General features: G+C 28.2%; 1 protein-coding gene across 10 annotated transcripts in view; it reads right to left on the reverse strand.

Moving 5' to 3' along the window:
• The window catches only part of LOC107447362 (sodium-dependent transporter bedraggled), a 113,053-nt gene that overhangs the window by 24,504 nt on the left and 77,503 nt on the right, over window positions 1-11,046 (reverse strand). For 8 of the 10 annotated variants that reach the window (XM_071184970.1, XM_043041206.2, XM_071185108.1 and 5 more), the window contains exons 2-5: window positions 6,668-7,177; window positions 4,207-4,338; window positions 2,885-3,037; window positions 223-289 (exon numbers count right to left, since the gene is read on the reverse strand). In XM_071184970.1, the coding sequence (XP_071041071.1) occupies window positions 223-289; window positions 2,885-3,037; window positions 4,207-4,338; window positions 6,668-7,151 (836 nt within the window). In that variant the 5' untranslated portion in view covers window positions 7,152-7,177. Of the gene's footprint in view, window positions 1-222; window positions 290-2,884; window positions 3,038-4,206; window positions 4,339-6,667; window positions 7,178-9,302; window positions 9,502-9,857; window positions 9,936-11,046 lie in introns of those variants that run through there. The other 2 variants (XM_043041209.2, XM_043041204.2) reach the window with 2 other exon arrangements.

Genomic DNA, 11,046 nt, shown 5'->3' on the forward strand with positions numbered 1-11,046 from the left:
TAGCTTCAAAAATTATCGAATGTTAATATACGAAAACTTGGCATCATTTTGGCATACACTTACAAGCTCTCTCCATAGGGAAATTGGTTTTTTTATCTTGGTTTTTTAATGCAATGGTTTTTAAATATTAATTATAGGATAATTACTGCTCTGAAAGAAAATTTTAATATAAAATTAGGGAAGTCTATTGATAGTAAAAGGATTAAAAATAACTAAACTTACTGGAAATAGGATGAAACAGACCAGCCATAGAAATCAGCTGAAGATGTATTTAAAGCTCGTAAACAGCCTAAAAATATAATCAAAATAAATCATTCAAGAATTTTTACAATTCTATAAAATTTTAAATCAATTTTTGAATAATAATTAAATTCCATTTTTTTTTCACCATTAAAACTAAGATTTTTTCATTGTAAACTACTTTACAGTAACATTTAAGAAATTTCAGCTTTAAGAAATCTTATTGACTTTAGATCATATAAAAAATTACTTACTATTGCTTTAAATATGAAGCATCCAAATATATAGATATTTTATTTATTTGGTTTTTAAAAATGGTTTCAATATAAATAAATTATAATTAAACTATGTTCACTGTCTAACTATTCATTCTTTCATTCATCAATAGCTCCACAGTCCTTGATGGGCCCTGGCTTTCTCAAGAAGACGAGACCAGTTCTTCTTGCGTGCCACAGCCATCTAGTCTCGGGCATTAATTGAGGCAAAGTCACTTTAGAGACAATCTGACCACCTCAATTTGGGTCTGCATCTTCTTCTAGCTCCTATTGGCCTTGCCTGAAAGATTTTTTTCGTCGTTCGATCATCATTCATTCTTAAAATGTGTCCAGCCCATTTCATACATTGGACCTTATGATACTTCAGAATGTCTGTTAAAGTTCAGAGTCCGATAGTTCTACAAACTCCATTGTCACAAAAGCCACTAAAAATTTATCCGAGAATCTTCCTCTCAAGATTGCGAGAGTTCTCTCATGAGCCTGTGACAAAGTCCTCAATCTAACTCTATTTCTCTGAAATTGCAATCGATTGGTTCAAATGCAAAATGTAGCTCAACAAATGTTACTTTTTCTCAATCATTATTTAAAAAAGATAGTCTGTATCAAAGCTAACTAGCGGCTTAACACAAAATTATACAACCAAACCTCGAATGGTTTATAACAGTTCAAAAGAAAGAATACAGCCAATAACTATAAAAATTGAAAAGAAATCCAAATCTTAGCTATGAAAAGATTTTAATTTTTGAGAGAAAAAAAAATTTTAAGATATTACAACATGCTTTTAATAGACAAAAAAATTCTTAATGTAGAATTTTTGTGATACTTAATAATTGTTAATTTTTTTTTTTTTTTTACAATATTTGCAGAGTCACAATGTTTTTTATAGTGATATACTATACTAAATTATTTACAGTTAAAATTATAAACTAGCCATAGTGCTTTCAAGCGAATGTAAAGGTGAACCAGTTGTTGTTGTACTTAAAACTGCAGATGTAATTAATTAATGTTTTTTAGTACATAAGGGTCAAAATAAACTTCCATATAACAGGAGTATACAATCTGTAGCTAACGCCAAAAAGGAGCCCTTGAACAATCGATGCGTGACCCAACCTAACCTTTGACCGAAGAAAATATTAAAAAACTACATTACAACTTACATAAAAGTAGTTGATGATTGTTCTCATTAACTTTTTTAAAATCATTAAAATTCCAAATTGTAAATTTGAGCATCAAAAAAATCCAAATTAAATTGCTAAATTTTAAAAAAAAAATCAAACATTTTCATCAAAACATGTTTAACATTTAAAGGATTTAACAGTTATTCAAAACAGACAATACAAATAGTTTAAATATGATAAAAAATCAAAATTTGCAATAATTCAATTTTATTGCAAGCAAACTTTTCTAGAAAATAGTAAAGTTATTCTCAACTGATATAAAATAAAAAGATAACAAAGATTTACTGTATTTTTCAAAAAATTATATTTTACAATGACCATCTTTAAAAAAAAAAAAAAAAAAAAAAAAAGGTTATATACTCCTGTCATATATATATATTAATATTACTCCAATAATTAGGACACAAAACTAAATATTCAGTTCAACAAAACAAAAATTAAAACACTACTTCAAAATATAATAAGTACAATAAGTAAATGTTAATGACAAAATACTTTAATATCATACCACAAAGCAAAACAATGCAGAAAAACAATGTTTATATACCTCAAACAGGCTATAAATTCATAAAATAATCATTATCGGTAAAACTAATTACTCCCTTTACCAGAACTTTAAATGGCATTTCTTTCTCTTACAAGAGAAACAAATGCTATTGAAAATTTTAAAAAAAGTTAATGTCCCTAAATTATAACATAAAATTTTTTTGGTATTTAAAACTAAATAATTTTGAGCCAAATCAGTCTCTAACTTTATTAAATTATTATTATTCAAAATAGATACATGTTTTGTCAAAAATAAACTTTTGAATTAGAAATAAAAGGCGAGAAAAATTTTATTGCAAGCAAGTTTTTTTCAGTAAGAAATTAAATTTTACATTCAAAAGGTAACAGATCAAATAAAAAAAAAATAAGAGTAGTTACTATTTCTTCCAAAACTTACATGGCATTTCCCCCACTTATAAGTCTTTGAGAGTAATGAAGGAATCTTTGAAGTAAATTTTAAAATTTAACATTCAAAAAGTAACAGATTAAATAAAAAGTAAAAGTAGTTACTATTTCTTCCAAAATTTAAAAAGCATTTCTCTCACTTATAAGAGTCTTTGAGAGTAATGAAGGAATCTTTGAAGTAAATTTTTAAATTTAACATTCAAAAGGTAACAGATCATATAAAAAAATAAGAGTAGTTACTATTTCTTCCAAAACTTAAATGGCATTTCCCCCACTTATAAGAGTCTTTGAGAGTAATGAAGGAATCTTTGAAGTAAATAAACAACCAGGACAAAGGAACAGCATTGTATATTCCCAACATAATGTAGAGATACATCATAGCAAAACCCAATCCTATAAGAAAAAAATTAAATAAATTTTAAAAAACGTGCTAATAATTAAAACATTATTAATAATATTAAATCATCTCAAATTAATAACAATTATTCATGTCACATACTTAATTTTACAAAAAACAAGCCAAGTAATAAATGACATTTGATAAACTGTACTGTACAATATAGGATTCCATATCCAGGAGACAATTTATGCAGTTTTAATAATTAAAGGAATTTTTAACTAAAAAAAAACTGAAAGAATTTAAACAACTAAAATTGACTCATGGTGCGCAGCCAAATCTTTCAACAAAAATAAGCACCTTTTTAAGCACTTAAAAATATTTTTAAGCACTATGTACGTTAACAAAATGCAAAATAATTTTCAAAGACTTTACATGATCATGATAGAATAACTAGTTTCTGACAAAACACTACTTTCTTGATTATATTAGCCATTATAAAATGATTGAGATTTTTCGATTCAATATCAGAGGGTGGAAAATGAAGCCTGAAATTGAGAATATCTTGCAAAACGCAGCAGAGTTGCACATGAGAATGCAATAATCTCATCGAACCCAGCTCAGTAGAGTAGACGCAGATGCGGACTCGCAAGTATTTAATCAAACATGCAAAATGAATGGTGCTTTCATACGCTATGGATCAATGGTTATGGATGAATGGGTTGTGGTTGAATGAATTGTGAAAACGTTGAATCGAACAATGTGAAAAGCACGCCTTTGCATAATACGTGGCGAAAATCAACAAGGTAAAAAAAATCTCATTTCCGGAAAGGGAAAATCAAACACTTTTTAAAACCACCCAACGAAAAAAGCACCTTTAAGGGCTTTTAAAAAGCGAAAATCAAAAATAAGCACCTTTAAGCACTTTTTAAAAATGCACCATGGATAAATATGCAAATACAATAAAGATATCCAAGAATGAAGTGTGCATCAATTTTTAATGCTAGTCACCTATTTCTCGCACACTACTAAGTGTTTCATTAACTGAATGATTAGTTAGGTACAACTTAATGTCTTTTGTTGCTTTTAATTATTTATTATTTTTTAATTTTTGTTTTTTAATACAACTGGAGTATTTTGGTTGCTAACAAGAAACAAATTCAGTCTTTTCTCAGGGGCTAAGTAAGACTAATATATAAAAATTATTTGGCACGAAAACCTTTACCTTTAAAAGCTGGCGATATGTACCACATGTCTAGCATTCCTGCTCCTAGATATTGACCAAGAGACATCTGCATGTAGAGGATAGGAATACCAATTAAGATGGATAGGAGGAGGAACTGAAATATGAAACATCCTGAAAAAAAAAATTTATTATGTTATCGTAAAATCAAATTAATGAAATCACAAAAAATAACACTGGCATTGGGAACAGTGGGTATCTGTTTCTCTCACTAATAAGAAATCTCTAAAAGTCTCCCTTAATATTTTAAACAGGTAAAGAAAATTTAAATAAATCACCATCGATTTCATTTCAGCTAAGTTAAGAAAAATTAAACTTTTTGCAAACATTTAGCAGAAGAAAAATTAATTTTATGGGTAGAATTAAGATTTCTAAAAAATTTTTCTCTGTGTTGAATTATTAAATGCATATCATGTTAAATTATTAAATCTTGGTCAAATTTTTTTAGGTAGCATAATTTATACAGAAATGAGTTTAAATTTTTATAATTAAAAACATTACACTTTGAATATAAAAGACAAAATTTATTCATTGTTTTCTTTATGCCTCAATTTAATTTTCAATTAAAATTACATAAATTTAAATTAGTAATATGAGACCAATATAATAAAAATATATATTATCAATATCAAAGAATATATATTAGTAATATGAGACTAAGAAAATTCTTACTAATGTAATAGAATTAACAACTTTTAAATTCTTTCATGTATACTGCAGTTTTTCACACAAATACATTCTGAAACTAAATACAAGTTCAAGATAAAGTAGGGACACTATAACAGTTACATAAATACTTCAAATTAAAAAAAAAATTTATAAGAAAAAAGTAGCTTTTTAATAATTAGTAATGCGTTTTAATAAGAAAATTTAAAAATCAAACTAAAGAAAAATGATTCATTCATGTTTGATATCACTACTAAAAAAAACCAACAATTTATGCCCTTACAAATATAGGAAATTATCTTTCAAAAGAATTNTATAGGAAATTATCTTTCAAAAAAAATTTTTTTTTTGAATTTTGAACATATCATTCAGATCCTGTAATATACACAAACCAATGAATCCCAGATACCAGGTCACCTTGAGAAATTACCTCGGTGACTAACCTTTTCGACATATTATTCTACGACTCATTATTTATTATATGCAGGAAGATTCCCTAGGGAAAAAAAATCAAAACTAATTCTTTTTTATTGTTTTAAAATTGAATCAATTGATATATTGTAATTGAATGCTAAAACTTAAAAAAAAAGGCTTATCATCTATTTAATGCTTGTATTAAAGGAAAGTTAATTTATCTACTGCTTTAGAGTTTATTTTATAAGAATAACAATTTAAAAGATTTACAATCTACTTAAAATTCTAACTCAATTTGATTTTTTAAAGGAATATATAGCTCCTTTGCTGTGAAAAGACACACATATGACCCAATTATTAAAAAATAGGCAAATTTGTCCATGAGAAACTAGTTTCTAATTTTGCATCAAATGCGACAGTCACTCCTAAAGATAGATCCAAGGAATTTTTCCGTTTCTCCTAAAATTTTACAACTTCTGTCAGTCCCCGATTAAATGATTCACATATAAACCTGTAATAAATACAGGGTATCTGCTACATTTTAGATTTTCAAATTCATGCCTAATTCCAAGAATTTTTCATGACTTAACGAAGTTACAATTTTCTCCGACAAAAACACAGCAATAAATTTAAAAAAGCATTATATAATAACATTAATTTAAATGATAGGTATAACCAAAACTATTATACTCTGCATCTTCATATTATAGATTTTAAATTTAAAAAACAGAGTAAAGAAAGAGTAGAAGCAGTGAAGTAGCTGAAAAAAATACAAAAGCAAATAATTTTTTTTCTTTTTTTCTGCAAAATTATATTATAAAGATACTTTTCTTTTTTATCGGAAAGGAAAGAAATACTCCTGATTTTCCTATTCTCATTTCAGAATTTAAAAAACTCGCCAAGAACTGGCTTGCTTCAGCTAGAGTATTAAATTGATAAAATAAAATAAATAAGTAATAAAAATTCTGAAATCACAGAAGCTTAAAAGATAATTTGCTCTAGAAATAATGTTTTTTCTTTCATCTTTTGAAAGAACACCATAATTTTTAAAGAACATGATAAAAAAAATTTACATTTTAATAAAATATGACTGTGAGGGGGGGGGAGCTTTTGTTACAAATTCAGATATTCGGAACACCATGAAATTGGGGGGGGGATCCATTTTAAAAATTAAGATTTTTCGGTAACCTAAACCCATGACTTCCCATGATTTTTTTTTTAAATAGTTAAAATCATGACATTTTGTGACAAATTTTGTTCAATACCGAAATTTGTGAATTTCCACGGTTTCTCATGACTTTCCAGGTGCGCAGATACCCTGTAAATAGAGTAGTAGAATGATAATTCCGTCTACAAATATTACCTTTATATACATTCACAAGCATGGAGAACCTGCTCACATTGCTGACACTTATAACACAACAAAGACAAGCAAACATTGAAGAAGCTTTATGAGGCCATTTTTGTGGCCTCAATCTTTGCGAAGTCACATTATTATTGGTAACACTGTTTCTAGTTCGTGGCGTGCGACTCGATCGAGCATTTCTATGCACATCGGATGTCGACACAGATGAGTTCCTGTGGGTATTAATAACACTGTTCACTATAGGACTTGAAATACTGGGATCATTTGCAACACTTTCATAAGGTGGTGGTTCAACTCGTGGTGGTACTGGAGGGGCCCTAGAGGATTCTGTCCTAGTAGAGGATTCTCCGGATTCAGTCACACGCTGAGCTGCTTCATGGGGATTTCCCATCACCAGCTGCCAAGAATCAAGGGATCGGGATGGTTGAGTAACGACACCTTCCAATAGTGGCCATACATAGCTTACATCCCACCCCCACATACAGATGAAGGATTAAGGAACAAAATCTGAAAAATAAATAAAAACAATTTAGAATTAAATTTCAAATACATAAGTTAGAACAAAAATCACTTTTGAGACACAGAAAAAAGTAAACTAATCCTCCAATAGCCAGTTGCCTGACAAAGGGGTTGTAGGGGTTAAAAATTTACAATATTTAGAAGGTGACAATGTAACTTTTGTGAAAGAAACAGCTTTTACTTCTCTGACACAAAGGTGCTGATCAATTTGAAGCTGGATAAGGCACCAAAGGTGATAAAACCAAGGCTCGAAACTAAGCATGGTGCATTGGTCCAAGACACTAATTTACAACCTCACTCTATTTTTTGGAAAATTTCCTCTTAACTGTAGTTTGTCCCAATAATGATGCAAGTTTTTATTTCTTTAAAAATTATTTACCTGAACTAAAAAAATCAATAATCAATTTTTTTTTAGAAAATGCCAAATAGGAGAACAGGATAGTAAAAGGCCGCTGGGTCACATCTAGGACCACTAAATTTTATTTGGACCACTAGGTGTGTCGATCTAATCATTTCAACTAAAAAATACTAATAAAATGTTAGTTAAAATTATACTTCCAATATAAATTAATTATATCCTCCTGCATTTAAAAACAATATTTTTTCTCTTCCTTTCTGGAAAAAAAAGTACTTTAGATGTTAAATTAGATGTAGATTTTAGAATACTACATCTAATTTTACTCATGGTAGGCAACAACCATGATTTAAAAAAAAATAATAATAAAATAAGTAAATAAATTGGATATTTCTTTATTTAAGATTTTTTTTCCCTTTTTTTTACATTTAACCATAGCTCTGTTAAATTTTTGACAATACTTAATATTATACATATGCTCAAAGTTAGCAAAAATCATGATTTTTTTTTAAAAAAAATAAATAAAATTGACATTTTTTTTTATTTATATCTTCACATTTACTAATCAGACCCCAGATAAAATGTATTGACAATGCTCAATATATATATAGAGAAAAAAAATCAAGTTTCTTTTTAAATAACTAAAATAAAATCGACATTTTTAATTTATTTTAATCAGTTTTTTTTCCACATTTACTGATCAGAACTCTGATAAAATGTATTGACAATGCTTAATATTATATAATTGCAATATTTTAACAAAAGTATTTATTATTCCTACGCTTAAAATTGTTGCATAATTAGTATTAAAACTAATAACTGAATAAATTAAATTGGGATTCTTTTTTATTTAAGCTGAACATCCTCATGAATTTGCAAACACAAAGACCTAATTTGTCAATTAAATATCAAGACTAAATGTAGAATTGAAAAATAAATGTAGATAAGAAAACCTTAAAAAACAATTATTCTTAGTTATTCTTAAATGAGACAAATCTTTTTTCATTATTTATATTGATTAATACAAATTTAATGAGTTTTAAAAGTACTTTGAATAGAAAAATTGTTTCATGTAACTTCCATTCACAGTAACTTTTTTTTATCTATTAATTGACTTTGGAAGTCGAACATTTATTTATATATACATTTCCCTCTTGTTATTTCTCTTGTTAAAATCTTCAACATCAGGAGTCAAGATTCAAGAATCAGATTTTAAAAACATCACATCTTAAATGAAACATTGCCTTGAAAACCCTTTTTTTGTATCAAATCAAGTAATTCGTGTTCTATTAATTTGAATGAACCAGTCACAAATAAAAATAAAATACAAAGATTATCTTCCAACAATTATATATGACCACCAAAATATTAATTTTTGTTCAGATGTTTTATATATTTTTTTAAAAAAAATATCAAGCGAATAATATTAAATAATTATTCGTATAAGATACTAAATTTAAAAAGAATAAAGGAACGCTGCTTTTGAAATCTATAATTAAACTTAAATGGTATCTATTATTAAACTCATGGTATTTGCACCGAAATACTGGATAAAACTAGCGTGAATGAAAGTTTTTCAGAACAAAATTATCACTTAATGCTCATGCAAATTTTAAATTTTAGAAACATTAAATGAACATTTGAAAACTGAATTCACTACAAGTTAAAAAATGAAAATTTGCGCGAACAGTAATCAATATTGTGCACAACATTCGTATATACAAATAATGTATCGTATATGAAATAAAAAAACAGTACTTAAAAAAATCAAGTTAGGAGGTGTAGGCATATTAAAAATTGACGCGCAGATAGTCATTTTAGACAGAAAAGTATTTGCTTAACAGAGATTGAAGATTACAGCAATATTCCTAAAGTTATCAGCAGAAATTTAAATTCGAAAAGTTAAAAAATATAATTTCAAAAAGAGGACAATAGCAAAATCCAAATCTAATCAAAGTCAATGGGGGCCGTTCAAAAAGTACGTACATCCCGAAGGGGGGGAGGGGATTTGCTATTATGTACGGTTTTGTACGATGGGGAGGGGGGGAGGTTTTATACAAAGTACGTACTTTATAAACATACACCAAATTTAAATTTGACTTTATCCTACACACTCCTTAAGTAAATATTTAATTTTATTTAAAACATAATTATTTTAATTTTTATGAAAAAGGGGGGTAGACTAATAAAATGTACATACTCTAAGGGGGGGGGGAGTAAGACCTTATGTACGGTAATGTACGAAGGGGGGGGAGGGGTTTGAAATTTCTCCATTTTTGTGTACGTACTTTTTGAACGGCCCCATGCAACAACATTAAGAGAAACCGGCATTAATCAACAAAGGGTTCATTTTTCCCGCAAATAGATGATGCCATATTGAGAAAAATAAAAGGGAAATGCTATGGACCGTTCTCACTGTAAGCAATACACGCACCTTGCATCAACATCGATAGAAAAAGAGAACCTGCTGATTGGTTTCGTTTTTTTCGCGGAAGAATTTATTGCTCCAATCAAGCGATCGGGTGTGCGTTAATCTTGTTCGACGTTAAAAGACATTTCCACCGTTAATTTTGTTGGGTAAGCTGCCTTCCACCAATCACAATTTTATTCTTTCGTTCTATCTCAAAATGTGCTGGCAGATTTACTAAACAACATAGATGATATAAATGAATTCTCAAAAAAAATTATTGATAAAAAGTATAGTATTGTTTATAAATAATGCGAAAATGCAGCAACAGAGCAACATAAATAAAAAGAGAAAACTATCCCTTTCTTTTCCCCTAACTCCAGCAGTTGAGGAAAGAGGTGGATGCAAATCCGTTTCAGAAAAATCCTCTGTTGCTGTGCCCCTAAATGTTGTTATTCTTTTCTTTACACGCACAGCCGGTGCCAACTCCTTAGGGGGGACCGGCATATAATCTGTCTATGGAAAAGAACTACCCTCGACATTCGTCTGGAGCAGTGGCAATGACTATGGTTACGAGGTTTAACTATTTCATGTGAGGATGTTAAGAGCAGTGCCGTTACTTCACCCTTCGGGGCCCTGGGGCTCAAATTTTTGCCGGGGCCCTTTTTAAAACTTTGTGTACTCCATCTCTAATCGTCATTTTAGCTATTTATGTATCATGTTGATTAATATATTTACGAAAATAACCCACTTGTTCCCATAGAAATGGGATTAGAAAATATTGTAAGTTGTAAATTTAACACTAGAATGTAAAATGTTATATTTAAAAAAATTAATTTTTAATTACAAAACACAAATAAGTGTTTAAGACTTCAAGACATCTAAAAATAATTAAAAAACGCATACTAAATACAGATTTTAAATGTATTTAATGGTTCTAGTTTGGTAGATAGATTTATACACTTAAGTTTGTTGAGAAAGATTATAATACATCAGTTTGCATTAAAATAAATGTCTAGAATAAAGATTTCATATTTAAAATTTTAGATTATTTTCAGTTTTTGAAAAATATTTAAAGTAAATTGTAAAATAGAT

The sequence above is a fragment of the Parasteatoda tepidariorum genome, chromosome 1 (genome assembly GCF_043381705.1).
Source record: "Parasteatoda tepidariorum isolate YZ-2023 chromosome 1, CAS_Ptep_4.0, whole genome shotgun sequence".
Lineage (NCBI taxonomy): Eukaryota > Metazoa > Arthropoda > Arachnida > Araneae > Theridiidae > Parasteatoda > Parasteatoda tepidariorum.